Source organism: Mobula hypostoma, chromosome 2 (genome assembly GCF_963921235.1).
Source record: "Mobula hypostoma chromosome 2, sMobHyp1.1, whole genome shotgun sequence".
In the NCBI taxonomy this organism is placed as follows: Eukaryota; Metazoa; Chordata; class Chondrichthyes; order Myliobatiformes; family Myliobatidae; genus Mobula; species Mobula hypostoma.
Window position 1 is genome coordinate 83,871,020 of NC_086098.1, and position 19,232 is coordinate 83,890,251.

General features: G+C 44.2%; 1 protein-coding gene across 1 annotated transcript in view; it reads left to right on the top strand.

Moving 5' to 3' along the window:
- The window catches only part of nid1a (nidogen 1a), a 164,409-nt gene that overhangs the window by 18,246 nt on the left and 126,931 nt on the right, over positions 1–19,232 (top strand). Inside the window, 4 exon segments of the mRNA XM_063039515.1 lie at positions 657–806; positions 2,346–2,597; positions 11,129–11,329; positions 17,404–17,637. Of these exon segments, the coding sequence (XP_062895585.1) occupies positions 657–806; positions 2,346–2,597; positions 11,129–11,329; positions 17,404–17,637 (837 nt within the window).

Genomic DNA, 19,232 nt, shown 5'->3' on the forward strand with positions numbered 1-19,232 from the left:
CAAGTTCTTCTATTAGATCACTTTTTTTGTTGGAATTGGGCGGTACAGTAGTCTAGCAGTTAGCCTGTTTACGGTAATTCCTACCATTGTCTGTAGGGAGTTGAACGTTCTTCCCATGACTGTGTGGGTCTCCTCCTTTGTGCTCTGGCTTCCCCCCACGTTCCAAAGACGTAAAGAGTAGGGTTAGTAAGTTGTGGGCATGCTATGTTGGGGCCTGAAGTACGGCAACACTTGCGAGCTGCCCCCAGCACATCCTCGGACCATGTTGGTCATTGACATTAATGACGTGTTTCACTGTTGTTTTGAATTGTGAATCGTCACGAGTGGCGAGGGTCTGCATTACCCTTGCAAGAAAAATGTGTGATCGTTCCTATAGAATGAACTTAAGCGTTCATGCAAACAGCGCATTCCAGGAACTTTTTAAAACTAAATTAAAATTGAATTTATTCAGTCCAGAGGAGTGAAAGTGAAACAGTAGTATCCCTCCACCTTTGCTGAAGGGTTTTAAAATTAGGGCTACAGAGATAACATGAGGGAAATTTTGGCCTTTCGAGGCTTTACGCTGACTGGAAGTTAAGTCTGCTGGTTCAGCTGCTGAAATGAGCTGAAGTCCTCAGGAGACTGCTGCTAACCCATTTTCTTTCCCTTCCCGCCAGTGTTCTCGTACAACACAGAGAGGCAGCTGACATGCAACAACAGCCGTCACACCTGCTCACCTCACGGCCAATGCAGAGACTATGTGACAGGATTCTGCTGTCATTGTAATCCCGGATATTACGGCGACGGCATACAGTGTGTCGCAGAGGGTGAGTCCAGAAACCCAAACAAGTGGGTGTTTCAGTAATTGCCTCCTGTACAAGGAGGAGGACTGTTTGATTTATTAATTAATTATACTCACCAATGCCTCTACTCTCTGAGGAAGCTGAGAGAGCTGGGCTACGTCCATTCGTACTTGCGACCTTTTACGGATGCGCGGTTGAGAGCATGTTGGCGTTGCTGTGTCGCATGGAAACTGCACTGCAGACAGGAGAGCTCTACTCCGGGTAGTTAAGACTGTCCAATGCATTGCCAGCGCCTGGCTACCCGGCATCAAGGACATGCTTACAAAGAGGTGCTGGAGGAAAGACCAGCAATATGAAGGATCCCACGCACCCTGCTCACAGACTGTTGGTCCCACTCCCACCAGGGAAGAGGCTACACAGCGTTTGTGCCAGGACCAGTAGACTCAAAAACAGTTACTTCCCCCAACCCACTGGCTGATCCATGCCTCCACCCAGTAACCCACCCCGCCACAACATTCACATCAGCTTCTCCTCTCCCTGGCACTTTTCATCACCCCTCCCCCCACCCTCCGGTGCATTGCCCCTTTACAGTCGCTTGTACGTCGTGTTTTATAGTGTTTCTTGTATATTTATTGTGTTTTTATGCTGCATCAGATCCAGAGTAAACATCACTTCATTCTCCTTCATCCTTGTGTGCTATAGAATGACAACAAGGAATCTTGGATTAGTGATGGGTGGAGAGGAGAGAGTTGGGGGAGGGTGTTATTTTGAAAGCAGAAGCACTGTTCCAAGGTGACCTCTGGATCTTCGCTCAGGTGTGATCCTAAGGCAGCCACAGGATACTGGATTAATGGAGTATGGGAACCAAGAGTCAGTCATTCAGCACCTTTATGCCTGCTCCAGCTGACCTGTACTGAAATTCCACCTCTTTTGTTAGCTTTGTCTTACTAATATCCGTCATTCCTATATTTGAAAATTCCAGCTGTCTCTGAACACAGCCTCTTGTGGGAGGGAATTTGAGTCTCAGGTGTTATGATGTCCAGTGTACTCACTCCAGCAGAGATCGCTGGAGGGCAACACTGAAAGGGAACAAATCCGGATTAAATTGTTGCTGCTATTCCTGCCCCCAATCACTGTATCCCCCTCACTGTGCTGTCTTGTATAATTTTTCACCAGTGTATAAACCGCTTCCCTTTATCAGAACACTTTAAAATAAGTTTTCTCTGTTTTCCAGTCAAACAAACACAGCACCACATTACCCTACAGATTAGAATTAGAGGTCATAGGTTAAGGGTGAAAGGAACCTGAGGGGGATCTGCCCCACTCAGAGGGTGGTGGGTGTGAGTGTGGAATGAGCTGCCTGCGGAACTGGTAGATCCAGGTTCGATTACAACATCTCAGAAAAGTTCGGATGTGTTCATTGAGGGGAGGGGTATGCAAGGCTCTGGTCTGGGTGCAGGTAGATGGGCCGAGGCAGAAAACTAGGCCAGCATGAACTAGATGGGCTGAAGGACCTGTCTCTGTGCTGTCATGCTCAATGACTTTTTTGTTTTGTTTTGCCAGGGACTCCGCAGCGTGTGAACGGGAAGGTGAATGGAAAGATCTTTGTAGGAGTCAACCCTGTGCCTGTCCAGTTTGAGAACATCGACCTTCATTCATATGTGGTGGTTAATGATGGGCGGTCGTACACGGCTATCAGTAGGATCCCAGCCACGGTGGGGTGGGCAATGTTACCGTTGTCTGCTGTGGGAAGTATTATTGGTTGGATGTTCGCTTTGGAGCAACCCAACTTTGAAAATGGATTCAGTATTGTTGGTAAGTCATTTCTACAGCTCCCAATTGTTAGTGAGAAATGGTTGGATGAAGTAGTTCTTACTACTTCGTCATTTGGAGTTGTGCCTTCTGCTTTTTGTCCTCAGGAATCCCCCTCTCTAAATATCTGTGCCGCTAACCAGCAGAACACTCGAGCAACAGCAACAAAACAACAGCAGCAAAACAAGCTCCTTGTCTCCTTCTCCCACACAGACACAGGCTTGGACTCACTCGACCGCCTATCTCTGGTCCTACAGCTTCTAGTGGACAAAGAGACACCTTTAGTTGTTAACTCGCCTACACCTTTCGTTGTTTCAATTGACCGTGGTCAATTCAGAATTCAGAGTCTTCCCTAACCAGAAGCCCCAGGTGAACCATGAGATCTGCAACCTGCTGAAGGCCAGATCAGTGGTAACCAAGTTAAGTACAAGAGGTCCCAGTATGATCACATATGAAGTGGCAATTCCGGACCTGAACCACTGAAGGATCTCCGGCAGCAGTGGTAGAGCTTGAATGCTATTACGACCTGCAAAGGGAAACCAAGCGACACAGGTAACAAAAGAGATTTTTTTCCTAGATGAGCTCAGTGCTTTCTCTGCTCACTTCGGCTGTCAAAACATGGAAGCGCCCTCACAAACTGCCCTAGCCTCCGATGATCCTGTGATTTTGGTCTCTGAGGCCAATGTGAGAATATCCTTTAGGAGAGTGAACCCATAGAAGTCATAGGGCCCAGACAGGGTACGTGGTCAAGTACTAAAAACTTGTGCTGATGAACTGGCTGGAGAGTTCACCGATATCTTTAACCTTTTGCTTCGGTAGTCTGAGGTACCCACCTGCTTCAAACAGGCTTTGATTATACCAGTGTTTAAGAAGAATTTGGTACCTGCCTCAATGACTGTTATCCACAAGCACTTACACCCACTGTGACGAAGTGCTTTGAGAGGCTGGTGATGAAACATACCAGCTTCTGACTTGGATCTGCTCTAATTTGCCTACTGTCACAACAGGTTCATAGCAGATGCCATTTCATTGGCTCTTCACTCAACCCTGGAGCATCTGGACAGTGAAGATGCATACGTCACGATGCTCTTCATTGACTAGAGCTTAGCATTAAATATCGTCATCCCCTCAAAATTGAAGACATTGGCCTCAAAGCCTCCTTGTGCAATTGGATCCACAATTCCCTCACTTGCAGACTCCAGTTAGTTCAGATTGGCAACAACATCTCCTCCACGCTTTCCATCGGCACGATGGACCACGTGGCTGTGTGTTTAATTAGTCCCCTGCTCTACTCGCTTTATCTTTATGACTGGGTGGCTACGGACAGCTGCAATCCATGTTGAAGTTTCCTGACGACGCCACTACGGTTGGCTGATTCAAAGGTGGTGATGAATCAGCATATGGGAGGGAGATTGAAAGTCTGGCTGAGTGGTGTAATAACAACAACAATCTCTCATTCGTTGTCAACAAGGCCAAGGAGATGATTGTTGACTTAAGGAGTAGGAAACAAGAGGACCATGAGCCAGCCCTCAATGGGTGATCAGAAGTGGAGAGGATCAGTAACAACTTCCCCATTGTTATCATCTCAGAGGGTCCTGGGTCCAGCATGTAGTGCCATTATGAGGAACGCATGGCAGTGCCCGTACTTAGAGTTTGTGAAGATTTGGCAAGTTGTCCAAAACTTCTATGGATGTGTGATGCAGTGTTTATTGACTGGTCACATCACAGCCTGGTATGGAAACACCAATGTCCTTGAAAGGAAAAGCCAACAAAGGGTAATGGACATGGACCAGTCCATCACGGGTAAAACTCTTCCCACCATTGAGCACATCTACACGGAGTGCTGTTGCAGAAAATAGCATCCATCATCAAGGATTCCCATCATTCAGGCTATGATCTCTTCTCAGGAACCACAGCACCAGATTCAGGCATAGTTATCACCCTTCAATCATCAGACTCTTCAACCAGAGGGGATTACTTCCCTCAACTTCACTGAACTGTTCCCACAACCTATGGACTCACTTTCAAAGACCCTACATCTCATGTTCCCTATTTATTGCTTATTATGTCTTTTTTCTATTCTCTCAGTTTGTTGTTTCGCACATTGGGTGTTTGTCTTGTTGGGTGTGGTCTTTCATTGATTTTGTTTTTTTTAACTGTGTCATTGCCAATGGGTTATATATGTGGTGACGTCTATGTACTTGGGTAATAAATCTGCTTTGAACTTTGAGCAATCATGTTTTTAGGATTGGGGAGGAACCCCACACTGTCATGGGGAGAATGTTCCAACAGCACACAGTGAGCACCAGAGGTCAGGATCATGCAGCAGCTGCTGTGTCTGGACCTCTACCGCCCTTCTGCTGGGACAATGACAATTGACCTGGACTGATTGCTAATCAATCAATCAGCTTTGAGTCTGCGTTGTTTGAAATTCTATACATTTTCCAGGAGTTTCTCTCTCATTGATTCAGGAGGCATCTATAAATGCCACTGATTCTGTGAAAATAGACATTTGCTGTTCAGTTTGAGCATCAGCTGATCAAAAATCTGAGATCCCATGAGAAGCAGCAGAAGATGGCAAGGCATCATGGCCTGGTATTGAAGCACCAATGTCCAGGAACAGAAAAACCCACAAAACTGGTGGATAGTGCACAGTTCCTCAATCACAGGAGAAGCCTTCCCCACCATGGAGCAAATCTGCAAGGAACACTGCCATAAGAAAGCAGATCCATCAAGGACCCCACCATATAAGTCGTGCTTTCCTCTCACTGCTGCCATCAGGAAGGAGGCATATGGACCTTTGAACCACACTGATAGGTTCGGAAGCAATTATTACCCTTCAACCATCAGGCTCCTCAACACTCACTCACCTCACCTCAACACTGAACTGATTCCACAGACTTCCCCATTGTATTGTATTGTAATCTTTGTTCTGCTTAGAATGTCTGCAAGAAGTTGAATCTCAAGATAGTATATGGTGACACATTTGTACTTCGATCATTTATTTTGAACTTTGAGATGTAGATGGACAGAAACTGTTGATGGAAGAAGAATTGGAGGACCAAATTTGGGACTTCAGTCAAGTGAAAGAAAGGAAGCAAAGATTTGTTTGTTTTCTAAAAGAACAGTTTGATTGTTGCTAGACAATATTATATATGACATGGAGACTCTCCAACTTATTGGGTGCTCCAAATGTCGGTGATGTTGAGGTTTAAATTGGTGAAAATTCAGGGAATGGGTTAAAAATGCTCATTAAAAATTTGATACTTTTCCATTTTGTTGGATCTGTTTTCTAATGTTGGATATTAGTCAATCTTGTGTATGTTCCCAGAAAAATTCCTGAATACTGGTGCAGATGTCAAATAATTTGATGAATTCCTCTTGAAACTGTGAACTCAGGAGGTCTGGAATTAAGCCAGAACTGTTGTGCCACTTGAGGGACATGACCCCACGAGTACATTCGCCAGATGGAAAAGAGATCTCTAAACTGCAGCTGTGTAATTATTTTTCTCTCCTCTTTGTACCTTGAGTTGGAAGTTATGTAAAATAACTCTCAAGTTCCGTTCTATAGAAAAAATTTTTCCCGACTTCAATTCATCAGTCAGACTTTGGATTAGGCGTTTTGAAATATTTAGTTTTGTTTAGCGTAATTATCAGACCACAGCTGTGAGAATCCCTTTGTTCTGTGATCTCAGTTCTTTCTGTGTAATGGCTATTGGAAGCTCTTCTCTGTATGGTACTGCCTAACCTGAGAGCAATTGTGTGGGAGAGGTGAAGCAAACAGGTCCATCCCTATATTGTTCATAGCCCTAGCAGTGCTGACTGGCTATGGACGTGGCCAGAATGCCCCATTCTAATTCCTCTCTCATTTGGCTAATTTCACTTCACTGACTGTACCATATCTGTATCCTGGTTCCATGTACTGTATCTTCTGTGGATCCATAAATCTATAACTTGGCTGGCAAAAGTCAATTGTTATCAGACTTGTATTTAATTCTCAGATTGTGGCCGATCAGTTCTTGCTTTGGTTCCGTAACCTATTCCTAACTTGTAACAGAACATTTAGTCAATCGGCCTCTTAAAGTAACACAGGATAGACATAATGATGTCTCCACTAACAGGGCAGTTCAAAACTCAGGGCCATAAACAGATTATTAAGGGGAATATCTTTATGGTAAATTAAATTGGTTATTATTGTCACACCTATGAAAGAAGAGTCACAGATCACTACAGCATGGAAACAGGCCCTTTGATTTATATAGTCAGTGATGAACTGGTGTTCTGCCTAGTCACATTAACCCACACCTGGACTAGTATAAAACTTCGTTTTACTTATCACACATAGAAATCATTTCATCAGATCAGCACATAAACTATAAGGTGCAAAGTATAACAAGGTAGATTGTGAGGTTAGGAAACCATCTTATCATTCTTGGGGAATGTTCAAAAGTCTTAAAGCAGTTGGATAGAAACTTTCCTTGAGCTTGGTGGTACATGCTTTCAGACTTTTGTACCTTCTCCCTGATGGGAGAGGGGAGGCGAGTGTATGCCTAGGGTGAGTGATATCTTTTATTATGTTGGTTGCTTTACTGAGGCAACAAGAAGTGTAGACAGTGCATGGAGGGGAGATGGTTCCAGTGACGTGTTGAGCTGTCTTCACAGCTCTCTGCAGTTTCCTGCCGTCCTGGGCAGAGCATTTGCTATGCCAGTCAGATAGGACGGTTAGAATGCAGTGACTCAGGAGAGGCTGAGGTGAGCGGAATTGGGTGAGTAAGTGAAGGGAAAGCTTGATGCATATTTAACGTTTAAGATGTGCGGGTGAAGAAAAGGGTAACAGAAAGAACTGACGAGCAATTAGATGAGGAGTAGTTGAAGAAGACCCCACTTGGCAATATGAGACCTTGGTCAGACCCCAGTTGGAGTACTGTGTCACCTCGCTACAGAAAGGATGTGGATACTATCGAGTGAGTGCAGAGATTTACAGTGATGTTGTCTGGATTGGAGGGTGTACCTTATGAAAATAGTTTGAGTGAATGGCCTTTTCTCCTTAGAGCGATGGAGGATGAGAGGTTACCTGATAGAGGTGTATAAGGTGATGAGGGGCATTGATCGTGGGGATTTTCCCAGGGCTGAAATGGCTAACACAAGGGGGCATAGTTTTAAGGTGCTTGGAAATAGGTACTGAGGTGATGTCAGGGGTAAGTTTTCACACACAGAGTGGTGGGTGCAGGGAATACACTGCTGGTGGTAGTGGTGGAAGTGGATACAATAGGTTATTTTTGGAGCCTCTTAGATAGGTACATGGAGCTTAGAAAACTAGAGGGCTATGCGCTCGGGAAATTCTAGGCAGTTTCTAGAGTAGGTTACGTGGTCAGCACAATTTTGTGGGCTGAAGGGCCTGTCATTTCTATGTTGTATGCAAGTTAAAGTAGAGTATAACTACCAGCACAGGTCAGGTAGATTAGATTAGATTATGAGGACACTCCGTCCTCTCGTTTATTGTCATTTAGAAATCCATGCATTAAAAAATGATACAATGTTCCTCCAGTATGATATCACAGAAACAGAGGACAAACCAAGACTAAAACTGACAAAACCACATAATTATACCATATAGTTACAACAGTGCAAAGCAATACCGTAATTTGATAAAGAGCAGACCATGGGCATGGTAAAAAAAAGTCTCAAAGTCCCGATAGCCTCAACATCTCATGCAGACGGTAGAAGGGAGAAACTCTTCCTGCCATGAACCTCCAAGTGCCACAGATTTGCCGATGCAGCACCATTAGAAGCACCGGACTGCAGCAGACCCTGAGTCCGTCTGAAAACTTCGAACCTCCAACCAGCCCTTCGACACCGAGCACCATCTCTGCCGAGCGCCTCGACCCCGTCCCAGCCACCAAGCAATAAGCAAAGCCAAGGACTCGGGGCCTTCCCCCCCCCCCAGGAGATTTCGGACCACACAGTAGCAGCAGCAGCGAAGCAGGCATTTCAGAAGTTTCACCAGATGTTTCTCCGTGCTCTCACGTCCGTCTCCATCAAATCAGGATTGTGCACGGCACCCTACTTGACAAATAACAGACATTACCACCAGATGATGGTGTCACCATCTTCTCCTCTCCTCATCAGACATCAGACCCATAAGGGACACTACCTAGGAAGCATTCATGACCTACAGCTCACATTTCAAAGCAATTTGGAAATGGAAAGTATATGATGAGAAAATTATTTCCGCCAGCACGAGTCCTGTAGAAACTGGAAAATCTGAGCTAGTCTCTGAGAGGTAATGTCTTTGTGGAGTGTGATGGAAATCTGGAACACTCTCTTACAAGTAAAAGGCCTGGGGGTTGTTTAATAACAGTGCCAAACCAGAAATGAATTGGTCTCGCCTGAGGAAGGACAGAAGTGCAGTTCAAAGTAGGTTCACTGGGCAGATACCAGGAATGGGCAGATTGTTTCATGAGGAATCGGAACACCAGTGCCTTTGGCAAATCCTGCAGAAGGTAGTGGATTTAGCTAATTACATCACAGGTAAAGCCCTCCCAACCATTAAGTATATCTACATGAAAAAGCAGCATCCATCACCAAAGATCCTCGCTAGCCAGGCCATGCTCTTTTCTTGCTGCTGCCATCAGGTAGAAGGTACAGGTACCTCCGGACTCACACCACCATGTTCAAGAACAGATACTACCTCTCCACCATAATAGTTATGCTCATTTAAGGCTCTTTCATCTTTTTATTTCATGCCCATTATTTATTGCTATTTATTTATATCTGCATGTGCACAATTTGTTTACAGTTTATAGTTCCTGATGTTTACAGTTTACTGTTACTGTTCTATAGATTTGCTAAGTATGCCTGCAGAAAAAGAATCTCAGGGTTCTATGTGGTGACATGTATGTACTCTTGACAATAAAGTAAACTTTGAAGTTGAACAGCAGTCTCATATCCATTGGAGTTTAGAAAACTGAGAGTGGACTTGATTGAATGTATAAGTTCCTGAATTGTTTTGACAGTGGATGAGGAGACGTAAGATTCTGTGGATGTTGAAAATCTTGAGCAACACACACAAAATGCTGAAGGAAATCATCAGGTCAGGCAACATCTATGGAGCAGAATGAACAGTCATCATTTTGGGCCAAGGCTCTTCATCAGGACCAAAGGGAAATGTCGACTGTTCATTTCCGTCCATAGATGAATCTCAGATGAATTCATAAAATGAATCTCAAGGTAGTGTATGGTAACCTATATGTACTTTGATAATAAATTTCCTTTGACTTTAACTCGATGCTGCTGGACCTGCTGACTTCCTCTGGCATTGTGTGTGTGTGTGTGTGTGTGTGTTGGATGAGGAGGGGAGGTTTCCTCTAAGTAGAATCTAGAACTGGGCGTTGGGCAGGGGGGGAGGGTTACTAGAGTGGCAGCCTTTTTGAATGCCCTCCTCCCTTCCTCAAAAGGACAATGTGTATTTTTAAAGCAGGGTACTTGATAAGGAAGGTGAAAGGTTACTGTGGTAGGCAGCTAAGTGGTGTTGTGATTACCATAAGAACATCCAAAATCTTATTAAATGGCAGAACGGTTTGAGAAGCTGAGTGGCCCATTCCTGCCTGTGGTTCGAATGTGTGTCCCTGAGAAGATCCTGAGTCCAAAACAGTGCCCACCTCTGGTAGTAAACCACTGTGATCCGTGAAGGTGTCAGCAAACATGCATTGCATTGCAACACTTGACATGCTATGGTGGGCTTTGTTTGAATAATCTAGTTTATTTTACATTGAATGTTTCTTGGAGAGCCCTTCTCTGAATTATTATGAGAATTGTTTCTTTCTATTGAGAATTGGGGGAAAAATAGTTCTGTTATATTACTCAAGTTCCAGAACAACACAGAAGGGGCTGGGCTCTGCATTCATTTTGGTCTTGTGATTAAGTTTGTAAAAGGATTTCCATAAGGATTTTTGGCACCCGGTGCTTTTGCAAAAATTGTAGGCCCATGTTAGTTACTAAAATCATTTGGGAGCCTTAAACATGGATGAAGGCGGATACTAACTGCATTAGTGGAGTCCAGGCGTCTCAGGGGAACTTCAGAGCTGTGGTGTGCTGTCATGATTAGTCTGGAGTGTGCACGCATCACTTGCAAATTTGCAAGCCTAATTTGGTTCCAGGTACATCCTCAGACTTAACGAGTCCAAATGCCATCCTGCTTTCCTAGTCTGGACCTTTCTTGTAATGATAAACTCCTCCAATTTTGCAATCCCCCATGAAAGCTGCAGTTGTCCCACTGGGGGCTTGTTCTCTCCAGTTCCTCTTTCCCTTTCTTCCTCTGGTGACAGAAATCTCATCCTTTCCTCAAAGCCTACCTCATAGATCAAGCTCTTGGGCATCTTTTCTAATATCAGTTTAAGAGGCTCAATGTCAGTTTTTTTTTTGTTTGACTAATCACAATCGAGTGATGGTAAAAGTTAAAGGTGCTACTTAACTGTTGGGTCTTTGAATGCGGTGCTGTTCAGTTATGACTGGTATCTTTTTTTATTGACCAGGTGGTGAATTCACACGTCAAGCAGAAGTGACTTTCAGCCCTGGTAATGAGAAGCTGTCTATCACCCAGCATTTTAGTGGAATCGATGAGCATAACCACCTCACCATTGCTACGAAACTGGAAGGGCAAGTGCCTGAAATTCCGCAGGAGTCAACCGTGCATGTAGAGCCATACAGCGAGCTGTACCACTACTCAAGCTCTGGTAAGCAAATGACGTGGAATTATTAAACACCGCTGCTTTGGACAAGTTTACTGAGTGATGGGCTGGCATCATAGTGTAGCAATTAGCATAACGCCATTACAGCAATTCCACCGCTGTCTGTCAGCAGTTTGTACGTTCTCTCCGTGACTGCGTGGGTTTCCTCCGGGTATTCTGGTTTCCTCCCACATTCCCAAGATGTACAGGTTGGGAGGTTAATTGGTCATGTGGCTGTAATTGGGCAATGCAGGCTCGTTATGCCAGAGGGACCTGAAACCAGGCTATACTTCTAAATAAAAAAATAAATATATAAAACCAACTCAAAAGGAACCAAACCTCAGCTAAGAGACAAGAAAGAAAGTTATAGCAACACACATCAAAGTTGCTGGTGAACGCAGCAGGCTGGGCAGCATCTATAGGAAGAGGTACAGTCGACATTTCGGGCCGAGACCCTTCGTCAGGACTGACTGAAAGAAGAGCTAGTAAGTAGACTTTCAGTTAGTCCTGACGAAGGATGTCGGCCTGAAACGTCAACTGTACCTCTTCCTATAGATGCTGCCTGGCCTGCTGCGTTCACCAGCAACTTTGATGTGTGTTGCTTGAATTTCCAGCATCTGCAGAATTCCTCATGTTTGCAAAGAAAATTATACATTGGTGTAAAAAGAAGTATTATTAAACTCCATGTTTACCAAGGAGTTGCTCATAATTGTCAACATATCCTTTCCACATGCCATCTGTATTTCCAGTGCTTTTTGCTTTGTTTTGTTTTATTGGGGGGGTCTCAGTAAGTTGATAAGTTTTATTTGAGGAAGTGACAAAGATGCTTGGTAGAGGAGGGCAGTGAAAGTTGTTGACATGGCCTTCAGTAAAGCATTTGTCAAGGTTCCTCATGGTAGGGTAGACCAGACGGTTGTTAGAAAAAGATACAACAGTGGCAGGAGAGTTGTTTCCACTGGGAAGGGAGACTAGAATTTAGGAGACATAACCTCAAGATTCTGGGGAGTAGAAGTAGGACAGGGATGAGGAGAAACTGCTTTTTCCAGAGACTAGTGAATCTGCAATCTCTGCCCGGGGGGCAGTAGAGGCTACCTCATTAAATATGTGTGTAAAATACACAGTTAGAAAGATCTTGGCATAGCAAGGGAATTTAGGATTATGGAGACAAGGCAGGTAGGAGGAGCTGATCTTATTGAATGGCGGAGCAGGCTGGATAGGTGGAATGGCTTACTTCTGTTCCAGTGTCACGTGGTCTCTTAGAAACCGGTACAAGTTTCATCCAGGCATTTTGATGTGCCTGTATTGTGGCTGAGCTAACAAAGCAGTGGTAGGATCTATCTACGGGACCCGATTTGAGGAGCTGTAGGAGATGACAGGAGTTGTTACTGAGAAAGATCACTGGTACAATTCCAGCTAACCTCCTTGATTCTGTGCCCTTGGAGTGGGCAATCCGTCTGGATTGTGCAGGATTCTCCAGGGTTTCAAGATGAATTTTCAGGGCATTGAGGTAAGCAAAATGCAGGAGATGAACTATGAGGGTTGACAGAGGGAAAAGTTGTTTGTGATCATATTTAAACATTCACTGCCAACTATTGAGTTACACACACAAAATGTTGGAGGAACTCGCAGGTCAGCATCTGTGGAGAGGAATAAAGAGCCAACATTTTGTGCAGAAACCCTTAATAAAGGGTCTCAGTCCAATATATTGGCTCTTTATTCTGCACAGGATGGAAAAAGTTCAGAAAGTTGTAAACTTGGCTGGCTCTGTCATGATACTGGCCTCCCCAGAATCAAGGACTCCTACAAACTCCTCAAGAAGGTGGAATCAGTCATTAAGAACCCTATTGCCCAGGACATGCCCTCTTCTCATTGCTACTATCAAGGAGAAGGTACAGGAGCCTGAAGGCACGCACTCAACGTTTCAGATTTCTGAATGAACAGTAAACCCATGAACACCTCTTCCTTTGCTCTCTTTCTGCTCTATCAATTCAGTGTGTGTGTGTGTGTGTGTGTGTGTGTGTGTCTGTGTATATGTACAATATCCTATTGTAACTTACGGTTTTTATCGTTTATTGCTGCAACAAAACAAAAGAAAATCATGACATATGCCAGTGATATTAAACTTTATTCTGATTCTGCCTTGGTTTGTTGCGGTCTTTTTGTCCATTTTGTTTATCTATTGCCGTTCCCTAAAGCACTTCCTGACATCTGAGTGGCCTAGCCTTTAATTTTAAAATTATGCCTCATTTTGTCCTGGATTTCAACCCTCTTTCCCCTTCCCCCTCCCCGGCACCTACATCAGAGGAAATGGTTAAGCCTTATCACATTCTTCAATCATTTTAAACACAGTCTCTTTGTGAGTGTGGGAACTGTGTTCTACATTGTTGTAATCCACCCTTGCTGCAGGGCACATCAGTGATTCCTCTTTCTGGGGGGTGGGGGGGGGGAATTGAAATCCTCAGAGGTTCCTGGTCCATCAAGCACAGCAACTTTGGAATTTCATTACCCATTGGTTTTCCAGAGGGCTTTCCTCATGCAACTTCTTTTCCTTATGAAATCTGAAGGAAGTAAGTGAAGTAAGATACAGTTGAGGTGAGAGGAGGTAACTTGGAAAGGAGGCATGAGGGACAAGTTTATTTTAAGAGTGGTGGGTGCCTGAAATGCACTGCCTGGGTGGGGGGTAGAAGCAGAAATGGACTTTTAAGAGACGTTTGGTTAGGCACACAAATATGAGGAAAATTGAAGCTTATGAACATTGTGTAGGCAGAAGAACCATTTGATTAGTAACGTAATTAGTTTGGCACAACGTGTGGGCGGAAGGACCTGTTTCTGTGCTGTACTGTTCCATGGTCAATAATTTCCCAGACAATACTGAACAAGCTGTTGAGTTAATATCAGAATCAATTTTGTTATCACTGGCATTTGCCATGAAATTGGTGTTTTGCGGCAGCATACAGTGCATCCGTAAAAACACTGTAAACTATCATAGGAAATTGTGTATTTCTTGCTGGAGAAGCAGTGACACTGCCAAGACAGATGGTGATGCAGCCAGTTCAGGTGCTCTTCGTGGTACATCTGGAGAAATGTACAGAATCTGTAGAAACATGGCTGTGGTGATAGCTGGAGGAATGTTTGTTTGCAGGCTCGGAAGATTAAGTCACTAATGTTGGTAACCCCAATTCCCAGGCTTGCTCTTGCTCTTGCACGGGTCTCAGCTGATAGTGACAATGAGTTTTATATATTCAGAAAGGATTTCTGGTATGTGAATGTGAATGGCGGAGCAGACTCGACAGCTAGTTGGTCATCTCCTGCTCCTATTTCTTATGTGATGAAAGCAACACTCACAACATGCTGGAGGAACTCAGCAGGTTGGGCAGCATCCGTGGAAATGATCAGTCAGTGTTTCGGGCCGGAACCCTTCATCAAGACTGAAGGGATGTCTTCAGCCCCTTGGTATGAACATAGAATTCTCCAACTTCCGGTAATTCCCTCCCCCTCCCTTCCCCCATCCCAGTTTCACTCTGCCCCCTCCCCCTGCTGCCTATCACCTCCCTCATGGTTCCGCCTCCTTCTACTACCCATTGTGCTTTCCCCTATTCCTCCTTCACCTCCCTGCCTCCCCTCCCCCACCCTTTATCTTTCCCCTTACTGGTTTTTCACCTGGAACCTCCCAGCCTTCTGCTTCCCACCTTCTTTATAGGGCCTCTGCCCCTTCCCTCTTTAGTCTTGATGAAGGGTTCCGGCCCGAAACATTGATTAGATCATTTCCATGGATATTGCCCGACCTGCTGAGTTCCTCCAGCGTGTTGTGAGTGTTTCTTATGTGATGAAGTCACGTGGGATTAGAGTGAATTAATAAACTGGATCCAAAATTGAATCGGGCGGAGGGAAAACCGTTCGGATGCCATCCTCTGGCTGCCCTTGTCAGTTAGCGATGATCGGTGATCTTCATTCAGTGCGATGAGATGCTCCCATGGTGATGTTAGATGCTCTGTTGCACAGTTTACATCTGGTGCTGATGAAGGAGCAGCCCATTACATTTCAAAGTTGGAAATGGCTCATTCCATGAAGGAGAACTTGGAGGTGATGGTGTTTCCAAGTAGATCATGCTCTCTTTTCCCCTAGGTTTAGAGCTTTGTGTGTTTAGGGGTTGCTGTGGGAGATATTAATGTTGGGTTGCTGCAGTATATCCTCTGGATGATGTAGCTGGCAGTGAAGGGAGAGGGTTGTTAAGATGGTGAGTCAGCTGCTAAGTGGATAGTGTTAACATCTTTGAACTCTGGTTATGTTCCATTCTGAACAGAGCACTATTTATCTTCAGTCTAGCAGAAGACTTGTATCTTCAGTCCAAACCCTCACACGCTTGCTGTGGTCTATCAGCTTTGTTTAGGTGGGAGGCATTCTGTGCCAGGCATTTATGAGTTCGAGACCCACCTTGGGGACTTTGGTATTGAAATCTAGGCTGATACTCCCAGTGCAAACCCATGAGGTAGTGTTCATGGACCATTCAGAAATTTCTGCCATTATTAAGGCCATAAGACATAAGAGCAGAATTAGTCCATTTGGCCCATTGAGTCTGCTCTGCCAATGCATGATGGCTGATTTATTACCCCTTTCAAACCATCTTTCTGCCTTTTTTCCCTGCAACCTTAGACACCTGAACTAATCAAGTATCTAACAACCTCCTTTTTAAATCTATCCCATGACTTGGCCTCCACAACCACCTGTGGCGATGAATTCCACAGACTCACCGCCCTCTGGCTGCAGAAATTCCTCCTCATCTCTGTTCTAAAGGGAGTCCTTCTATTCTGATTCTGTACTCTCTGGTCCTAGACTCCCCTACTAAAGCACATAAATTTCTGAATTGTCCATGAATGCTACTCTTTATTTTGTTCTCTTTAGGCTTTACTTATTTTTTTATATATGTTTCTTGTAACTAGTGGTAGCACAATCCCTTACAGTACCAGTGATCTAGGTTCAATTCCCACCACTGCCCTTAAGGTGCTTGTATGTTTTCTCCATGACTGGATGGGTTTCCTCCAGGTGCTCCAGTTTCTTCCCACGGTCAAAGATGTACCGGTTGGTAGGTTAATTTGTCATTGTAAATTGTCCAGTGGTTAGACTAGGATTGAAATTGAGAGATTGCTGGATGGTGTGGCTTGAAGACCCAGAAGGGCCTGTCCATGCTGTATGTCAGTCAATGAACTTGTAGTATTTTATGTACTGCACTGCACTGCTGCCACAATGCATCAAGGTTCACGACGTGCTAATAAACCAGATTCTGATTTTGCAGTTCTAGGGGAATGCTGCTGATATCCAGATAAGATTAAATTGAGGTCTTATTTGCTCCCTCAGATGACTGTAAATCTCCCATTTGCACTGTCAGTTTTGTCTGGGGCCTCAGCCATAACCAAACTGAATGACTTGCTGTTTAATCTCAGTGCTGTCTTTGGTATCTTGCTGTGCAGAGAAGCATTTCCTGCAATGTCAACTAAGACAACAGTTTTGCTCTAAGGATCGATCAACTTTTATTTGTCATATACATTTACACGTGTTCGGAGTTTGTTGTGTGTTGGTCAGGGCGTGGCGTGCAACAAAAAGCAACAATATCCAACAATTACAAAGAAAAGTGAAAGTTAGAGGTTAACCTAGGGATATAGAATAAAATGTGCAAAAATGCAGAAATACCAGCATGCATTTACAGTGTAAACGGCATTCTTAAAAGGGTAATAGATATGGGGTGGGGGTTAACTAGAATGGCTGATCAGACTAACTGCCTGAGTGAAGAAATGTTTTTTTTGTTTTATTGTAGCCTTTTTGCTCTTTCCAGAAGGGAGCTTTTGGAAAAGTATTTTGCAGGGTGGGTAGTGTCCACAATAATTCTCCTGCCTTTGTCCTGCATGCATACAAGTCCTACAGTGATGGTAGACTGCAGGCGATGATTTTTTCTCTGTGCTGACCAGACAGTTTGCTGTGGTTTTTGTTTACTGTGAGAGGATGTTGCACCAAACCAGACAGTAATGGATGATGTTCTCTATGATGTTCCTGAAAGTGTTCTGTATTTTCTCTTTCCCCTTCAGTAATCATGAGCTCTTCCAATATCAAGTACATCATAGAGCTTCCTGATCAGTCCTCTCGGACCTATTCCTTCCAGCTGAAGCAGACCATCAGTTTCCAGGGCTGTATCAATGACGATGGCCAGCAGCCGGTGCCTGCCACTCAGCAGTTGTCCGTCGACCGCACTTTTGTCCTTTATGATAAAAACGAGCAGATACTGCGATACGCCATGAGCAACAAGATTGGACCAGTCCAAGGTACCTACCTGTTGTCTTTCACAACTCAAACCCAACTTAGACAGGATTTACACAAGAGGTATCTGGTAACCAGTGGCTCCTTAACTGTTTTCAGATTCATTTGTCACAGGTACGTCGAAACATACAGTGAAATGTGTCATTTGCATTTACAACCAGCACACCCAAGGATATGGTCGGCGCCAAGTATCACTGCATATTCTGGTGCCAACATAGCCTGCCCACAATGCTGGGCAGAACACAGAGCATAACAAAACAGAACATACCAAGCAACAATAGAGAAACATGCCCATCCCTCCCTACTATACCTGCATCCCTCCCGCTCCTGTCCACCAATCCGTGCACACACACACAGACACAGTCCTCTTGCCTCAGGACAGGCTGTCTTTGGCTTTCAGCCTCCAGTGGATTCACAGACAATGGGCCCTGATTTTCCCAGTGGACTTGCAGAGATTTACAGACACATACATCAAAACATTTTAAAATACATTATTTGTATTGACTTCAAATTCTTTCAACCATACAGATGTATGTAGCTAAACGAAACATTGTTCCTGTGGGGCCAAGGGGCAAAACGCAGTACATATAGTTACGCACAGCACATAGAGTTATGCTGTAATGCACACAGTCACAAAGTAATATTTGCAAAGTCTATGAGTGGCATGGTCTGAAGGCTGAAAGGTTCACGTACAGTGCGAAGTGCGTGTTTATGTGAGACCGTATAATGTATTGTTTATGGAGGTTGTGCTGTAGCATTTGCATTTGAAAGGTAAATGAGGTGAGATCTGTTTTGCTTTGACCTTGCTTTACAACAATGGCAATGGAGCTGATAGATTCACTTAAAAAGCAGTCCACAATGTTCTGTGATCTTGATCACCATCGTGAGCAGAAATATACAGGACTGAATCTTTGTGCATGTTAGGAGCCATTGCTCATCCATGTAATCTAATGGAATTCCCAGTGCAAAGACAGGACATTCAACGTTGGTGTCCATTAGTTCCTCACTTCCAAAGACAATGATTTGTTTACCTGTGGTTTCTCAGGTACCAGTGTGGGCTTTAGTGCTGTCCTCGAGGAGCAGAGAATTTAACAATTGAATTATTCCCCATGAAGCCCCCGCCACACCACTACACATCACTTAGGACTCTTTATGTACATGTAATCAATGTACGTTACAGTTACTCATAGATTGGGTTTTATAGATTGATTTTATTGTGTTTTTTGTGTTTTTTTTAAATATTGCATCAGATCTGGAGTAACAAACATTTCATTCTCCTTTCCTTTCTACTCGTGTGCTGAAGAATAACAATAAACTATCGAGATTAATGGTTCTGCTCCTGGCCCTGTTGCTTACATTTTCCAACAGGGTGGCATTTGGGAACTGGAGCACTGCAAGCCTTGACTGCCCCCCTCCCCCTTACCTTGTGTGCCCCACAACCGTACTTCCAAATAATGGTGACCTGTGGATCAGAATGAGGACATCTGGCCAATTGAGTCTGCTCCACCGTTCAGTCATGGTTAATTTATTGTCCCTCTCAATCCCATTATCTTGCCTTCTCCCCATAACCTTCACCCTTACTAATCAAGGGCCTATCAAA